The sequence below is a fragment of the Lissotriton helveticus genome, chromosome 1_1 (assembly GCF_964261635.1).
Source record: "Lissotriton helveticus chromosome 1_1, aLisHel1.1, whole genome shotgun sequence".
Classification (NCBI taxonomy): domain Eukaryota; kingdom Metazoa; phylum Chordata; class Amphibia; order Caudata; family Salamandridae; genus Lissotriton; species Lissotriton helveticus.
The window spans coordinates 422923998-422942491 of NC_136057.1; the positions used below are offsets into that span (position 1 = coordinate 422923998).

General features: G+C 47.0%; 1 protein-coding gene across 1 annotated transcript in view; it reads left to right on the top strand.

Annotated features, from left to right (window-relative positions):
- The window catches only part of LOC144762324 (uncharacterized), a 70014-nt gene that overhangs the window by 13187 nt on the left and 38333 nt on the right, over positions 1–18494 (top strand). Inside the window, exons 2-4 of the mRNA XM_078647490.1 lie at positions 9285–9365; positions 9722–9862; positions 10028–10145. Of these exons, the coding sequence (XP_078503616.1) occupies positions 9285–9365; positions 9722–9862; positions 10028–10145 (340 nt within the window). The remainder of the gene's footprint in view (positions 1–9284; positions 9366–9721; positions 9863–10027; positions 10146–18494) is intronic.

Sequence of the window (18494 nt, forward strand, 5' to 3'; positions counted from 1 at the left end):
CTGTAGACCCAGCGCTGCTCTTTTTCAAACAGGATATTCTCTCTGTTCCTGGAGTTGTTGACCTGTTCTATTACTGTCCAGGTCATATCATTGGGGGTATGATTTGCCTGCAGAAAATGCTCGCTGAGTTTGGTCGTTACTTTCTTGCAGCGAACATTGCTGCGATGTTCGCCAATGCGGGTCTTCACTTTCCTTTTAATATGTCAAGTTGACCAGCGAATAAATGATTTTTTGGGACAACCGCTGACATTTTTAACTACACCCTTTTTTTCACATTCACTCTCACAACAACCTGCTCCGCAGTCTCCTGGCGTCGTAGCACACTCGGGAGGTACTCGATCTCCCTAGTGGACCCGATGATGAAGCATGTCACCACTAGGGTGAGTGAGGGTTTCTTGAAGAAATAATGAGTTTTTTCTTGAAAGTTAGCCCAGCCTTCTGACCAACTACAGCTGGCCTCATATTAATACGTGCTATCTCGATCACACTCACGCCTTACTGACGGACACTCTTCCTTTGTTTTTGTATCTATTGATTGGGGACTAAGAGTGCCCTTGAACCCTGTCTCTCCCTTTGTTGATCGAAGGGACACGTTAATGCATGGGCAAATATGCGGTAAATTTGCACATGGTTCCTTCACATTTTTGTTGTGCAGTCTTCAGTACTTGCACAGCAGAAGTGTGTTTACTTGGGTCCATCTGCTCGGTATTAAATTCCTGTAAAGGTACGAGAAAACCAGTTATAAAGGACAACGTTGCACTGAGTGTTTTCCATGATTTTATTCCGATTTATCATGCAATTATTTGTATATGATTTGATGGCTGCTGTGCTGCACAATATTGAATTATACACCGATCTCCAACGGGTACACCGGGCACAACTCTTCACCATGTGTAAAAGGTCAGTGTATAATCCTCTTTCTCTTTCCATGCCCACTGTTGCGTCAGCATCCTTTTATGTGCCTTCAAACTCACCTCATAAGGTCTGTGGGAAGATGCTGATGAGTCACAACCTTTGGTGACTTCTGTGAATTGCGGTTCGCTACTTAAAATCTTCTATCTAAATACTTACCACAGCCACATGTGTCACACAATTCACTAAATTATGAGCTACAGTCCACGGTCCCGTTCTCCCGCTCCTTACTCTGTGGAAATTACAGTAGTTTAAAGAGCAAAATGTTGGTTCTGAAATCTGAATGCGTTTAAGTGATGCATTTGTGGAACAATTATATATTACAGCAACCCCCCCCCCCCCCCCCAAAGAAAAATGGGCAAAGCCAAATGTTCTGGCCTTGAGAAACCTGCTGCGTTTTTTAAATTTATTTGCTAAACATAACATTTCACTTAACATAAAAAGTGTAAAAATTGCGTAACCTACAGGTGGGCATGCATGTGTGTTGGGGTGGGACGACGATAAGTAGACTCGCTTTTGCAATGCAATAGGTCTCGCATTAAATGTTTGAGCTATTTGCGTTTCAAATAATAATTCTCAAACTTTTAGAGTAATGCAGACCTATTGCATTGCAAACGCTTGTTGTTTCTGTCTCTCTTAACATGACCCCAAAATGAGTGCTAGCAAGAGCCCTGACAGGCATGTCAAAGGGCAAGCAACCAGCTGCCACTCTTAGCTCCCGCTAATTCCATTCCCTGATAGCCCCAAACTAGGATTGTCATTAGCACGCGCATCAAGTGGGAACATGCCTCGGGGAATGCTTGCTCTGCCTTCTGCCCTCTGCAGTGATATGCGGATCACTAGTTCGAATCCCACAGGGGGAGCGACGCACTTTGTAATACTTCCGAGGTCGGCTGAATGGATAACGTTACACTGGACGGATACTAATGAGCTAGTACCTACAGTGCTTAGAAACGTTACATAAAACATTTTATTTTCAAATGTTTGGTGAGACAGCCCTGGAAATTGTGTCTGTCGGAAGGCCGTGATGACTACAAAAAATCAGCCAGCAACACAGCAACGTTACGAATTTCTACGACCAATTCTCAATTCGTATTAAAAAAAATGTGCACAGAGGGGTCTTTCTTTGGAGTTCGACGCCATTCCGTTTTCCCGAATGCCCGGATTGCCGAATATTAACGAATATTAACGTGTACTAGTCTCGATTCTTCCACGTGCCTCTTTCGTGCATCTGTCACTTTATCTCACACTATGGTACACCTCATTTTTCATCCTTGCTTCTCCCTTTGCACTGTTTCCATATATGCTCTCCCTACTTCTTTCTCTCTTTTCATGGTCTGCCTCCTCCGTGTAATGAAAAATAAAAACGTTCATGTGACGGTCCACAACAATGCATGGCTGTGCCCACCGTCTGCAACCACCGCGACAGGCTGACCCTTGCCTGGGGCAGCAGCATGCCTTTCACTCCTTTCTTTAAAGAAGTGCTCTTTTTCCCAGTTTTACACAGCACAAACCCGACCCGACGGTATCGGAGCGCTTTACTTACTCTTCTGAAGGTACGTGGAGATTAAGTGATGTGCCTGGAATCACAGGGCGTCGAGATGACGCCGAGACGCGAACTGGTTCCCCACGTCGAAAGTCGGCAGCTCTGGCCGTTTCGCTTGTGCTGTTGCCACGCGTTCCCCGTGTTTTTTTTAAATATTTATTTACATGGACCTGCCGTGCTCTAGAACCACAATTACTCTTCTCTCCAGCAGTGTGTGAAGAATAGCACGTGCTTCCTACCTCATTGTAGGATGTTAACGCAGCCAACAGGATACCGCTGTGGTACTTCGGAACTGCCTTGCATGGTTTAGTTGTAAACAGTACAATTCGTGCCTTGCCAGCCACGCCGCCGCTTTTCATGCCAGTCTGAGGGCGTGTATTCACTTGTTTCCACAACACAGACTTTCTTTGAGAAAAGAAGCAAGTGGCCTGCCTGTGATTCAACTTGCAGCCAGTGTTATGCAGATCTGCCCAAGATCACAACAGAGACAGAAGCTGGCGCAGCCCAGGCTCACCCCAAAGCGTTTCCTTCGGAGACAGACGGGTCTCGGTTTCGCACCCCAGGTAGCAGAGAGGGCCGTGTGTAGTTTCACGGGTTGCACCTCATCCCCTGGTCTGGTGTGAAATGCCCCCCTCCCCTCCTCCGGACTAGGAAGTCTTTCTGTCTGATGAAGCGCAGGTTCGAGTCCTTTGATATACCCAGACAGCAGATCAAGGGCCGGCGCCCTCATCAGTTGTTTGTTTAAAAAACACACATTTTACCTTTGGCCATAGAGACATAGCATCATCATTTTATTACACAAGGGAACCCAAGGAAGCAATATGCTAGGGACCTTAGGGAGTTATATCTTTACACAGGACAGTGGTCCCTAGACAAATTTAAATTTTCAAAAAATAAATATAGGCTAAATAGACACTTGTCACACTATATGTGTAAGAACTGTGCTAAATAACGCTAGCAATAGTGTGCAATTCATATTGTCTGATTGTGAATTTTAATACACAGACTGGTTAAATTGCCTCAAATATTCTTGTTTGTCCCCTTCCTAAGTGTGCTAGTTAGACATCGGCTGGTGTCCTGCTGTTATCACACTGGATCTTTTGTATATTTTATTCATCTGAAATTAAAACTGTCCGCTGGACAATGAATATAGTGTCTATTTAGCCTATATTTATTTTTTGAAAATGTAAATTTGTATAGAGACATAGCATGTCAGGCTAAAATGTTATTTTTAATTTTAATTCATAGACCTCAAACTATGCTAGCATGATTCTAATAAATTCGCAGCACTTTGGAACTTTGACTGGAACGAAGGGCTTTTGATAAGAATGGGACCGCGCATCTCACCACACTGAGGGCCATATTTATGAGCCCGGTTGCATGGAGAGATTTATGAAGCCAGGCGTGGCTCTGAGTGGATTCATAAATCTGGAGTAAGCCGAATCAGCGCAAATCGATGCGTTGAGTTACTCTACCATGGGACGGCATTCCACGAGAGTTGTGTTGAGTTACTCTACCATGGGAAGGCATTCCATGAGAGTTGTGTTGAGTTACTCTACCATGGGAAGGCATTCCACAAGAGTTGCGTGGAGTTACTCTACCATGGGAAGGCATTCCACGAGAGTTGTGTTGAGTTACTCTACCATGGGACGGGCATTCCACGAGAGTTGTGTTGAGTTACTCTACCATGGGAAGGCATTCCACGAGAGTTGTGTTGAGTTACTCTACCATGGGAAGGCATTCCACGAGAGTTGTGTTGAGTTACTCTACCATGGGACGGGCATTCCACGAGAGTTGTGTTGAGTTACTCTACCATGGGAAGGCATTCCACGAGAGTTGCGTTGAGTTACTCTACCATGGGAAGGCATTCCACGAGAGTTGCGTTGAGTTACTCTACCATGGGAAGGCATTCCACGAGAGTTGTGTTGAGTTACTCTACCATGGGAAGGCATTCCACGAGAGTTGTGTTGAGTTACTCTACCATGGGAAGGCATTCCACGAGAGTTGTGTTGAGTTACTCTACCATGGGACGGGCATTCCACGAGAGTTGTGTTGAGTTACTCTACCATGGGAAGGCATTCCACGAGAGTTGCGTTGAGTTACTCTACCATGGGAAGGCATTCCACGAGAGTTGCGTTGAGTTACTCTACCATGGGAAGGCATTCCACGAGAGTTGCGTTGAGTTACTCTACCATGGGAAGGCATTCCACGAGAGTTGCGTTGAGTTACTCTACCATGGGAAGGCATTCCACGAGATTTGCGTTGAGTTACTCTACCATGGGAAGGCATTCCACGAGAGTTGCGTTGAGTTACTCTACCATGGTAAGGCATTCCACGAGAGTTGCGTTGAGTTACTCTACCATGGGAAGGCATTCCACGAGAGTTGCGTTGAGTTACTCTACCATGGGAAGGCATTCCACAAGAGTTGCGTTGAGTTACTCTACCATGGGAAGGCGTTCCACGAGAGTTAAGTTGAGTTACTCTACCATGGGACGGGCATTCCACGAAAGTTGTGTTGAGTTACTCTACCATGGGAAGGCATTCCACGAGAGTTGCGTTGAGTTACTCTACCATGGGAAGGCATTCCACGAGAGTTGCGTTGAGTTACTCTACCATGGGAAGGCATTCCACGAGAGCTGCGTTGAGTTACTCTACCATGGGAAGGCATTCCACGAGAGTTGTGTGGTTGTTCCCACGCAACTCCCATGGTTTTTGAGCATTCCCAGATTTACCAGAACTGGTAAACCTGGGAATGCGCCAGAAAGATATGCCTTCCCAGGGCAGGCGTAACAAAGGGAAATATCGTCATTTCTCCTTGTTACTTCCTCTTTCTTTGTGTGCTGCATAGGAATATGCCTCTCAGGATTGTGTTTTTTGCAGGAAGGTGCCCGTTCCTGCACAAAAACAGTCCACAATGCAACACAGGTCCATGGTGCATGGGTGCCTGTGTGGTGCTAGGCAGCCTAAATGGCCGCAGGGCAAGGGCAGGGATGCGCTTTATTCTTTTAAGTAAGGTGCATTCCTGCCCTTTCCCTGGGACCACAAAGTCATAAATATGCCCCTCAGTGTGTCGTAAATGGATACTATGAAGTGATGAGCACACCTGGCCGAATCACCTTTCATGTAATCGCATTATAGTAGTATATGCAGATACCATTAACCACCATTTGTGTCCTTAAAAGTGATAGGTCCCCTTGCAGGTACCACCCCCCATCGGTGTGTCCTTAAAAGTGACAGGGGTGGCTACAAAAGTGACATGTCTGCGTGTCCTTAAAAGTGACAGGCATCTAGCCCCTGACAATACAAGAGTTTGGCACATGGTTTGTGTCCGAGTGTGAGCGCCAAACACATGCTGAAGCCCATGCTAGGTTAGCAGGTCATTTAGGGGTGTGTGTAAAAAAGGTGTGTTCTTGTAAGAGAGAAATGTCTGGGTCTGTTTAAAAACAAAGGCTGCCTTGCTGTGGCAATTGGTGTCTGAGCAGCATCCCCAAGTCCCCCAACCCCGGGCAGTATGGCTGCCTAAAACATTGGTTTACAGTGCAGAGGTTTTTTAAAAGGGTCTTTCTTTAGAATCAGATGTAGCAATTTGAAATGCGGCCCAGCCCCAGCTGGGGGGCAGAAAACTAACCATTAGGCTCATGAGTCACAACGTAAAAACACAAGAACAAGTCACAATTCACAACATGAAAACACATGAACAAAAGACTAGCTACCCTGGCAGAGCGAGGTTGAGAACAAGAAAAACTAATCAGCCAGTCCCAAGCTTCCCACAAGCTTTACATTGTATAGAACACGGGTTGTTTATAAAACATCAATCCATCCTTCTCAGGAGCAGGAGTCCCAAACATAGGTGATTAGGCGAACAGGCCTGTTGGTTAATTAACAAATGTCAAATGCTGAAGTGCGTATCTAGCAAAAACAATGCAGTGGTCAGAAACTTACTCAATAATGACCCTCACATGGTCATACAGCATGTCCCTAAAACCTCCGCCGGAGTTCTTCCCAAAACAGGCCACAGGTTTAATTAACATCTGTCAACGGGCAAAATGGTACATGACAAAACAAGGCAATGGCCGGAAAACATTCTAAACAATCTCCGCCATAAAGGATGGCGCCCTTCCAATTAGCATGCCAGGACCCTAAAACTTCAGCCAGCGCTCATCCCACAACAGGCTTGAGGTTTCATTAACACATGTCAAAGGTTAAAATGTCATCTAACAAAACAAGCCAATGGTCAGAAAACGTTCCCCAATAATGACCCTCACTACAAGGTTCTAAGCACTCCCCATCCGTAAAGGGGGGCGTCCTTCCAATTAACATGCCCTGACATGTATCAAAAGCATCCTTCAGGGTGCCCTCATAATCAGCCATTCAAAACAATTTGGAACGACGTGCATGGATTGCTTTGCTGCACAGGCCCACCAGCCCCGAAGTTTAAAGACCCTCAATGGATCAGAGCAACTTATTACAGATTGACGCTGCACGCGACAGCTTAAGGGAGGTAAATAATTAAGGGAATGGATCAGTGATGCATGCTTATGGGTTATTTAATGTGTTGGGGAATGCATTTAAGTGAACAAAAGTTGCATTTTGAATGGGTTTTAGAGCTATATAGGAAGGTGCTCACAATGTTTCAAATAATGTTTAAGGCTTTGTGATATGGTGTTTAATGTTTAAGGCTTTGTGATATTGTGTTTAATGTGAATAATACTGGCGGTGAAAAGTGGTTGTAATTTTAAGTTTTTAAAAGGCGCAAAGCGCCATGGGGCATGCATTTAAGGTGAGCAATGGTGTATTTTTAAAGGGTGCTTAACGCTATGTATGAGGGTGTTTATGATGGTTTAATTAGTGCTTAATGAGGGTTGATAGGATGCTTAAGGTGAACAATGCTGCCGTTTGAAATACAGTGTAGAGCGTTTTAGGTGTGCATTTAAGAGTGAACGCCACTAATGGCTATGAGTATACACATTGAGACAGCCTTAACACTTTAACAAGGTATAGAAACATTTTACATGTGCCTCTGTGGTTTTAATGGCATACAAATATACTATACGTTTTACAAATAAAATAAATAAATAATACAGCTTGGTATTCACCAACAGGGGCTGAGGCTCTGCACAGGCGTGGGTCAAACGTATGGTTTCCTATCTGAGCCATGGTGAGGCAGGTACACCTCAGAATGTGTTGGGGCTCAGGGATGGCCCTGGGCCACCGAGTGTATCCACTTGGCTCTAGGATGTGGCAGGATCATCCGCATTGTCCAGGGTGTGGGGTGTTGCAGGGACCACAATTAATTTAATGCACTATACTTAATGGCTGCCGGTCCCCGCAGCATATTTTAAATAAAATCCCCTGGAGTCTGCTGAGGGGCTCCGGGGTTGTGGGCCACGTGCTGCCAAGGGGTGATTGTGTGGCATTGGTAGGGGCTCCTGAGGACTTTGGTCGGTGTGGGGCGTGAGGCCCTGTTTTTAAAATGGAAGCTCCAGGGGCTTGAGGCCCTGTTTTTTAAAAATTGAAGCCCCAGGAGCCCTTTGTGCTCCATGCGGAGCTCCGGGTGGCTTGTGCGGTAGGGATGGGGGCTCCTACGGCCTTGGGGGGGGGTCAGTGTGGGGCTCGAGGCCCCGTTTTAAAACAATTTATGCCCCCGGAGCCCTCGGTGCTCCATGCGGAGCTCCGGGTGGCTTATGCAGCAGGGGGGGGGGGCTCCTGGGACTTTGGGAGGGTCAGTGTGGGGCGCGAGGCCCCGTTTCAAAAATGGAAGCCCCCGAGTTCCATGCAGAGCTCCGGGGGTGCTTGTATGGCCGGGGTGGGAGCGGCTGTGCCCATCGGTCATGTGGGGCGCGAGGCCCCGAAACATAACAAAAGAATGCCCCAGAGCCCCCTTACCAGAGGCGCTGCTTTGGGGTGGGAATGGCGGCGGTTCCGGGGCTCCCTCGTGGATCACGGTGGCAGCTGGGCTATGGAACCGGGAGCTTCCCCCTCCGTGGCTTTGGTGGTAGGATCTGTACCATCAGTGATGTCGCCGGAGTGAAATAAAAAAAAGAAAAGAAAAAAAAGATGTATTTACAGCCGCAAGGACCGTATAGCAGCGTCCCTGTGACTTTTATTTATTTTTTATTATTTTTTCCAACGGTGCCATTTTATATAGCGCAAACGTGACTTGAAGGTCTTGGAGCGCTTTGTACGGGCACAATGATTATGTTACACAAGGCAAGGGGCACAGTTATTTCAGATCAGTGTGTGTGTTGGTACATTAAGTGCTTTACCCAGAATCCCAGGATATGTTCCAGGGTTTTTCTCATGATTTTGCTCCCCACAGGCACCCTTTTAAAATGCCTGCTTTTGCGCCCCAACAGGCGCCACTTTTTAAAATGAATGCTTCTGCTCTCCCTTCAAGGTAGCGCTTTTACAATGCATGCTTTTTGCACCCACCAGACAGCCCTTTTTAAAATGAATGTTTTTGCTCTCACCAGGCCGCCCATTTAAATGCAACCAAGAGTGTATATAATGTAAGTGCGGCGCAAAGCATTGTGTATTAGCACTATCTCCGTTTGTAACTTGCAGTTTATATGTTAAAAGCCTAATATAAAACCCTGATTATTAAAGGGTTCCCAAGAGCAGTTTGCACAATGCATTATATAGATATGTGTATAGGTTATGTTTGTATATGCGCTTGGGTTTGTGGGTAGGAATCAGGGGGGTGGTTCCTATTAAAAAGTAAACGTAAATACACATGTGATGTTTTTCAATTTTCAATGTATGATTTGTGTTGTCTAAGATGTATGTAACTGTAATATCATGTTTATGAGGTGTGTCTTTAAAGCAGATGCTTTTTTATATTTAACCCAGACGCAGGACATGCCGGAATTAATCCTCACAGACGATGAAATGCGCGTCCTACAGACAGGTATATGTATTTGGAGGTGTATAGTTCTGAGTAGTTCCGTACACCTGTATCTTAGAAGCTCTGCTTTTCTAATGGAGATCTCATGTAAGTGTGATTTTATAGTTATGGATCCCGAACTACAAAGGATTCTTGATGTTCTCCAATGCCACACGGGGGCTCAAGACGCGTTGCTGAGTGCACATGATAACCCTGTTCTTACAGGTAAATCAAAAACGCCATGGTTTTTTAAACGGTCTAAGACTTGGGAGTGTCTAGTCCCCAAAAAAAAACACATCTGTGAACTATAGGAACGCTCCTCAGAGGGGCCTGCTAAGGTCTGGTTTATACTACAAATGTGATTATTTTTTTCTTTACAGGGCCCTCGGAGTCATGCCAGGACGCCGTGATTGTGAAAGAGACGCCGCAGCGATCAAAAGAAAGGCCTGTGAAAAGGAAATCTACAGCATCTAAAGACGGAACTGTGACAAAGAAAGGATCTGGGAAAAGCTATCTAAAAGGTGTGTTTTTACAAAAGGGTGTGAAAAACGAACTCTCTGGGTTTTATTCTCTCAATCAACGGGGCCGCAGCCCTGTAGTACCAGAGGTACTGCTGTGGGTAGTGTAAACATCTTATACAGGTTCCTTATTGTTTCTAATATATATTTTTTTATGTTACATTCTAGGAGACGTTCAAAAGAACATCGGTGAAGATACGGATAAGGCTGAGAGGGCTACAAAACCACTGGGGGATATAACAAAGACTGTCCTGAACACCGGGCCTGCAGCAAAAGGTGTGAGTAGGTGTGTACGCCAGAATAAGATATACACATACTACACTCACATACAGCAGAGAACTGACGTATCCGTTACGTATCTGAAACCGCTCAAGGCCTCAAAAGGGAAGCTCATCTCAAGCAAACCAACCCTTAGGAAGAAGCAGCTGAACTCAGTACCCCAAACAGACCCTTTAGACCTCAGCATGAAACCTGTGGTCCCTGAACCCCTAACGACTCCTTTAGATCGCTCATAAAAAAAGTTGCTAAGCAAGGGAATAATCCCTCTACCCCAGCGCTCTCCCGGCAGTGACGCCGGTTGCGGAAGCTCTGTTACAACCTCAAACCCCTAAAGTCAACAGGCTTTCAAGAAAATATCTTAAGAATAAGCAATCAATCAATCAATCAATCATGCCATTTGTGTAGCGCACTACTCACTCGGGAGGGTCTCAAGTCGCTTGGGGGGAGGGGTATGCTACTGCTCGAACAGCCAGGTCTTGAGTTGTTTCCTGAAGGCGAGATGGTCCTGGGTCAGCCGAAGGTGGATGGGGAGGGAGTTCCAAGTCTTGGCAGCCAGGTAAAAGAAGGATCTTCCTCCGGCGGTGGCTCTTCGGATGCGTGGTACGGCTGCGAGGGCGAGGCTGGTGGACCGTAGCTGGCGGGTGGGCGTGTAGAAGGTCAGGCGGTCGTTGAGGTACTTGGGGCCCAGGTCGTGGAGAGACTTGTGTGCGTGGGTGAGGAGCCGGAACGTGATCCTCTTGTCGACGGGGAGCCAGTGCAGGTTCCTCAGGTGGCTGGAGATGTGGCTGCGTCGGGGGACATCCAGGATGAGTCGGGCGGAGGCGTTCTGGATGCGCTGGAGTCTTTTCTGTAGCTTGGCTGTGGTTCCGGCGTAGAGGGCGTTTCCGTAGTCCAGTCGGCTGGTGACGAGTGCCTGGGTGACAGTCTTCCTGGTCTCGGTCGGGATCCAGCGGAAGATCTTGCAAAGCATACGCAGGGTGTTGAAGCACGATGAGGAGACGGCGTTGACTTGTCTGGTCATCGAGAGGGAGGGGTCCAGGATGAAGCCCAGGTTGCGTGCGTGGTCGGTTGGCTTGGGTGCGGTGCCCAGGGCTGGGGGCCACCAGGAGTCATCCCAGGCGGAGGGCGAAGATCCCAGGATGAGGACTTCCGTCTTGTCCGAGTTCAGTTTCAGGTGGCTGTCCTTCATCCACTCGGCGACGTCTTTCATCCCTTCGTGTAGGCAGGTTCTGGCGGTGTCGGGGTCTCTGGTGAGGGAGAGGATCAGCTGGGTGTCGTTGGCGTAAGAGATGATGTTGAGGTTGTGCTGGCGTGCGATGGCTGCGAGAGGTTTCATGTAGATGTTGAAGAGGGTGGGGCTGAGTGAAGATCCTTGCGGGACGCCGCAGATGACTTCGGTGGCCTCGGAGCGAAACGGGGGGAGGCGGACTCTTTGTGTTCTTCCGGCGAGGAACGAGATGATCCACTCCAGTGCCTTCTCTTGGATACCGATGTTGCTGAGGCGCTGGACTAGTGTGCGGTGGCAGACCGTGTCGAACGCAGCGGAGAGGTCCAGGAGGATGAGGGCCACTGTTACCCCCTTGTCGAGCAGGGTCCGGATGTCGTCGGTGGCTGCGATGAGGGCGGTCTCGGTGCTGTCGTTGGCTCTGAAGCCGGACTGCGAGGGGTCGAGGGATCCGTTCGTCTCGAGGAAGGCGGTCAGCTGTCTGTTGACGATCTTCTCGATGACTTTAGCAGGAAAAGGGAGGAGCGAGATGGGGCGGAAGTTTTTGAGATCGGTGGGGTCCGCTGTAGGTTTCTTCAGGAGGGAGCTGATCTCGGCGTGCTTCCAGCTCTCCGGGAAGGTGGTGGTGTTGAAGGAGGCGTTGATGATGTTCCGGAGTTGGGGTGCGATGGTGGAGTCGGCCTTGTTGAAGACGTGGTGTGGGCAGGGGTCGGTCGGTGATCCGGAGTGGATGGTGTTCATCGTACGGGCTGTGTCTTCGGTGGTCACCGTGGTCCAGGTTCGAAGGGTGGCGGTGGGGGGCGTTGGTTCGACGGTTGGGTGCGTGGGTGGGGCGCCGAAGCTGTTGTGGATGTCGGCGATCTTGCGGTGGAAGAACGAGGCGAGGGAGTCGCAGAGGTCTTGTGATGGAGTGATGTCGTTGGTGCCGGTGCTGGGGTTGGAGAACTCCTTGACGATAGTGAAGAGCTCTTTGCTGTCGTGGGCGTTGTTGTCCAGTTGTTCCTTCAGGGATTTCTTCTTGGTGGTGCGGATGAGCTGGTGGTGCTTGCGGGTAGCGTGTTTGAGGGCGGTCATGTTGTCGGTGGTCCGGTCGAGGAGCCAGGCTTTCTCGAGGGTGCGGCAGGTCTTCTTGGAGTCCTTGAGGTCGTCGGTGAACCAGGATGCCTTCTTGCTTCTGGGTCTGCTGGGAGGGTTCGAGGGTTAGAGGCGTTACAAGTAGAAACAATGGAAGGGGCCTTAATCAAACCTGTTATACCGCAGACCCCTTCCCATCCTCTGAAACCCTCGGGAGTTTCAAATAAACTAGTGAAGCCTGCAGAGGAATGCCCCATAGACCAACCTCCAAAACCTTCTATAGTCGTTCCTGACGGATTTAGGTACAACATGTCTGAAAATGGGCACCCCTTAGGACAGAGGTCTTCAAACCTTTGGATGCCGAGACCCCCCAGTCAACATTTTGAGGAGTAAGGACCCCCTCCTGACAAAAATTTCTAAACCTGTAGGCAGGGCTACTAGAATTATGAGGCAGGTGACTTGACTACATTGTGTGGGAAGAAAATGTAAGTGATGGTATGTGATGCCGCGTATTTTGGGATAGCATTACTTCATTATTTTGACATTTTTTACACACAGTAACACTGAGGAAAGATTTCCCCCCATCGGTACCCGTTTATAACCAAAATACAGCAATTAACATCAGAAAGATTTCTAGTCAACCCTTGAGAAAGGACTTCCACTCCGCAGGAATAGGTGCTGCCACATTAGAAGCTCTCCTGACCCTGGTCAAGAGAAGCAGGGGTCCCTAAAAAAACAGGCGGTTTTGTGCAGCGTTAAGCAGTTTACCCATGCAGCTTTCCTCTCACCCCCTCCCTTCCATCCCTCTCTCCTCTCCTAACCCTAGACCCCTCTCCCACTTTGCAGGCCATTTTCTTTCACCCCTTTTTACAACTTCTGAACTCTCCCCATTCAACCTGTCACTTCACCTTTAATCACCTCTTGCCATTCTGTCTTTTCACTGCCCTCATCTCTAACAGTCTCTCGCATTTATCTCATGGCCTCTCTGGTCCCGTCACCTCCCATGCCCCTCAGCACTTCTCATTCACCTGATCTCTCCATTCAAATTTCTGTCTATTAGTATCTTACACCTCTCCAGTCCCTCCATTCAACTTTCATATAATAATAATAATATTAATACTGATATTTGTAAAGCGCGAACAGCTACCTCACAAGGAGGTGTCCCGGCGCTAAATGAACATTTCATGTTAGGCAGAATAAGCAAAAAGGAGGGAGAGTGCTTAGCTTTTCTGGGCAAAGAGCCAAGTCTTTAGTAGCTTCTTGAAACTGGATTCTGTCGTGGCAGCTTGGATGGTGGCAGGCAGGGCATTCCAAAGTATTGCCGTGCCAACAGAAAAGGACCTGCCTCCAAGTCTAGCTTTTTTGGCGCGTGGGATGAGGAGCTGAAGCAGAGAGTTGGAACGCAGGTACCTCTCCTGGTGATACCTGGGGAGTCTGAGTTTTAAGTAATTGGGACAGGACCCCTTAAGTGCTCTAAACGCCAAGGTTAGAGCTTTGAACTTTATTCTGCTAGCCACAGGGAGCCAGTGTAGATCGTGTAGATGGGGAGAGACATGCTGTCTAAAAGGGATGTGTTTTAGCAGTCTCGCAGCCACATTCTGCACGATCTGCAGGCGATGTACCAAGTATTTGGGTAGGCCAAGATATAGGCCATTCGCGTAGTCCAATCTGGATGTAACTGTTGCATGGACTACCATTTTACGGCAGTCTGCTGGCAAAAGAGCAAGGAACTTTCGAAGGTTCCTAAGTTTGAAAAGACAGCCAGTTGTGACCTGTTGTATATGTGAAGAAAAGGAGAGACCCTCGTCCCATCTTACGCCTAAATTCTTCGCATTGGTGCTAGGTAGAGGGGTTGGACCCATTTCAGGAGGCCACCACAGGTCCGAGGGGGGGCGATTGTGTTTGCCAAAAAAGACAACCTCCGTTTTGCCAGCGTTCAATTTTAATTTGTTGGTATTCATCCAGCTGGCAATATCTCGAAGACAGCCCCTCAATTTGCTGAAAGCTGCCTCCGATACGTCAGAGAAGGGGAAGACTAATTGCGTATCATCTGCATACGAAATCGCCTTAACTCCCCATTTTGAGATCAGGGTAAAGAGTGGGGCTAAATAAACATTAAAAAGTAATGGGCTGAGAGCCGACCCCTGAGGGACGCCACACCTGAGGTGTTTTGGTTTTGAGGTGATATCTCCTCTTTGTTCTAACAGAAGCCCTCACCTTTGGCTCACACTCACTTCTTGCATGTCCACACTTCTCTTCGGCAATTCACATTTCTCCTCATCCCTGACCTCTTCAATAGAATTCTCTCACTCCCTTGCTGTCCTCTCTCATCATCTCATCTCTCCTCACCAAGCATACGGGTCGGACCCGTATGCTCATTTGGGCCTGTGCCACTCTGCTTATTGTTCCCTAATTCAAGAAGGCATGAGTTGTCTGTCTCACTGTTTTGATGCAGGCTGCATCCACCACCACCACGTCCACCACCACAACATCCACCACCACCACATCTAATACCACCAGGTCCACCACCACCACCAGGGCCACCGCCACGTCCACCACGAGGCCACCTCACTCTATCTATCGCCCTCACTATCTATCTGTCGCCCTCCCTATCTATCTGTCGCCCTAACCCTATCTATCTGTCGCCCTCACTCTATCTGTCGCCCTTACTCTATCTATCTGTTGCCCTCACTCTATCTATCTGTCGCCCTCACTCTATCTATCGCCCCCACTCTATCTATCGCCCTCACTCTATCGATCTATCTATCTATCTATCTATCTATCTATCTATCTATCTATCTATCTATCTATCTATCTATCTATCTATCTATCTATCTATCTATCTATCTATCTATCTATCTATCTATCTATCTATCTATCTATCGCCCTCACTCTATCTATCTATCGCCCTCACTCTATCTATCTATCTATCTATCTATCTATCTATCTATCTATCTATCTATCTATCTATCTATCTATCTATCTATCGTCATCACTCTATCTATCTATCGCCCCTCACTCTATCTATCGCCCTCACTCTATCTATCTGTCGCCCTCACTCTATCTATCTGTCGCCCTCACTCTATCTATCTGTCACCCTCACTCTATCTATCTGTCGCCCTCACTCTATCTATCTCCCTCACTCTATCTATCTATCTATCTATCTATCTATCTATCTATCTATCTATCTATCTATCTATCTATCTATCTATCTATCTATCTATCTATCTATCTATCTATCTATCTATCTATCTATCTATCTATCTATCGCCCTCACGCTATCTATCTGTCACCCTCACTCTATCTATCTGTCACCCTCACTCTATCTATCTGTCGCCCTCACTCTATCTATCGCCCTCACTCTATCTATCTATCTATCTATCTATCTATCTATCTATCTATCTATCTATCTATCTATCTATCTATCTATCTATCTATCTATCTATCTATCTATCTATCTATCTATCTATCTATCTATCTATCTATCTCTCTATCTATCTCTCTATCTATCGCCCTCACTCTATCTATCGCCCTCACTCTATCTATCTATCGCTCTCACTCTATCTATCTATCTATCTATCTATCTATCTATCTATCTATCTATCTATCTATCTATCTATCTATCTATCTATCTATCTATCTATCTATCTATCTATCTATCTATCTATCTATCTATCTATCTATCGCCATCACTCTATCTATCTATCGCCCCTCACTCTATCTATCTATCGCCCCTCACTCTATCTATCTATCGCCCCTCACTCTATCTATCTATCGCCCCTCACTCTATCTTTCGCCCTCACTCTATCTATCTATCGATCTATCGCCCTCACGCTATCTATCTAACGCCCTCACTCTAGCTGTCTATCTATCGCCCTCCCTGTATCTATCGCCCTCCCTCTATCTATCTATCGCCCTCCCTCTATCTATCTATCGCACTCACTCTATCTTTCTATCGCATCACCACGGCATCACTCAGCACCACCACAGCATCACTCAGGGGCACCACAACATCACTATGCGCTTCCACATCATCACTGAACGCCACAGTATCACTCGTCGCCACCACATCACTCAGCGCCACCACAGCATCAATCTGTGCAACCATTCAACAACAACTTGTTCAAATATGTTCTCTCAATGTTTCAAGCTTTATTACAAATGTCACAAAAAGATGTTAATATTTCACTTCTGTTCTTGGATTTTCGTCACAATAAAATAAGCTGAACATAATCTTCACAAAAGTTATTTACAAAAGTTTAAGCTATTGCCATTATAAATTACAATAGCTTTTATTTAAGTATTAATTATTTAAAAAAAATAAAAGCCATTGTTATTTGTAATATCAATACATCTAAGTCACGTAAATAAAACACATATTGCATTACAAATGCTACAGGTGTCACATTTGCGAAAGTTAAAACTATTGGCATTGTAAATGACAAAGCTATTAATTTCGCTATTTTCAAAAGCAACACATAAATAAAAAATGTGTAATTTACAATACCAATAGCTCAAACGTTTCTAATGCGAGACCTATTGCATTGCAAATGCTTGTTCTTTTGACAACCCTACTTTATATTCCTTTTCATTAAATGCATTCTCACTCTACAGCAGTAATTGTAAAATACAAATGTAAGGAACAGGCAGAGTGGGGGCCCAGGGGGTACTGGACCCAGGAAAAAACTAAGCCTCTGTAACCAGTTTACAAAGGCATGTAAATATGCAAATGGTCTTTAAAGACCTGTGAAAAACTCGGGCGGCTGGAGATGACTCCAGACACTGTCCAGCCGAGCCCACAGCTCGAGTTACACTGCAGCAGCAGCCGGGCTGAGAGACACACGAGGGAGGAGGGGGGCTGAAGCCCTTGGGCCTGGGCAGAAGTATGACTGTGAAGGCGCGACCCCCTTTGCATCGCTCCACGGCCCCCCTGGGGGTCGCGCCCCACAGTTTGAAGACCCCTGTCTTATGAGGAACTTATACCAACAGCCGAAGGTGTCTTAAGACAGTGACAGGTTTGGTAGACAGACTTGATGGACCCTCAGAAGTAGCGTCCGGGGGACCTTCTAACACATACAATGGGGTTTTGTAGACGTCTGTTACACATTCACCCACCCACTGCCCTGACAATGCCTTAGCCGCTAGAACCCTTGTTTATTGCGCCAGTTATTTATACTGACCGTGTCTTATGTCCCCTATTGTCCCTCCGGGAGCATACGACCCCACCACCCCAGGATCAGTGTAAGCCCCGCAACAATATACACCCATAACAGTACGGGCTGGGGCGAATGGTCAAATTATATTATGGAGGTGTCATTTAGTGAGGCCACTTCCCCAAACGCCCAGGGGTGTTCGCACTGGGATCCTGTTTCTATGATCCCCCAGGCCCTCAGTTACAGAATGGTGTTGGGGTTGAAGGTCCTAGAGAGGCCCCTGGGATGTTAAAGGTTGTTATACAACCATGCCATGTATTCATCCCCACCCCTCCACAATATGACTCTGTAAAACCAAAACCGGTACTAGATTCTCATGTAAAGGATATACAATTGGCGGTCAGAAAGCTAAAACGCCAAGCGATCACAGCAACATTAAAATTGGGGCTAGGGAGTAGCGGTGAGAGGGCCATGGTGGAGGCACAGCATAAGATACTGCAAAGGGTTGACCTGTGTCAAAGGGTGATCCTCCAAACGTGTCAGGAAGCAGGATCGGATATATGGTGTATACACCCGTAAAGAAACACCATGCCCATGGTGTTAATAAAACAACACACACATCAAAATATAGCAGTAAGGTCCAAACAGTACTGATAAAGTCCCTGCGGTTCTTACGCTTACTCAGGCGTAAAAAGTACACAGAGCACCGCACACAGCGTCATACCGTTTCACAAGCTACGTCCGAACCACATACAACAGTACCAGCCACACACCAGTACATAAGTTCAGGAGAGAACAGTCCGAGGGGCGGTCAGTTGAAGGGCATTGGTGTTAGAGTACCAATATTACACCAACCGGAACACATAGAGGAGTCGAGCTGTGGGTCTGTAGCAGAGGCCTCCAT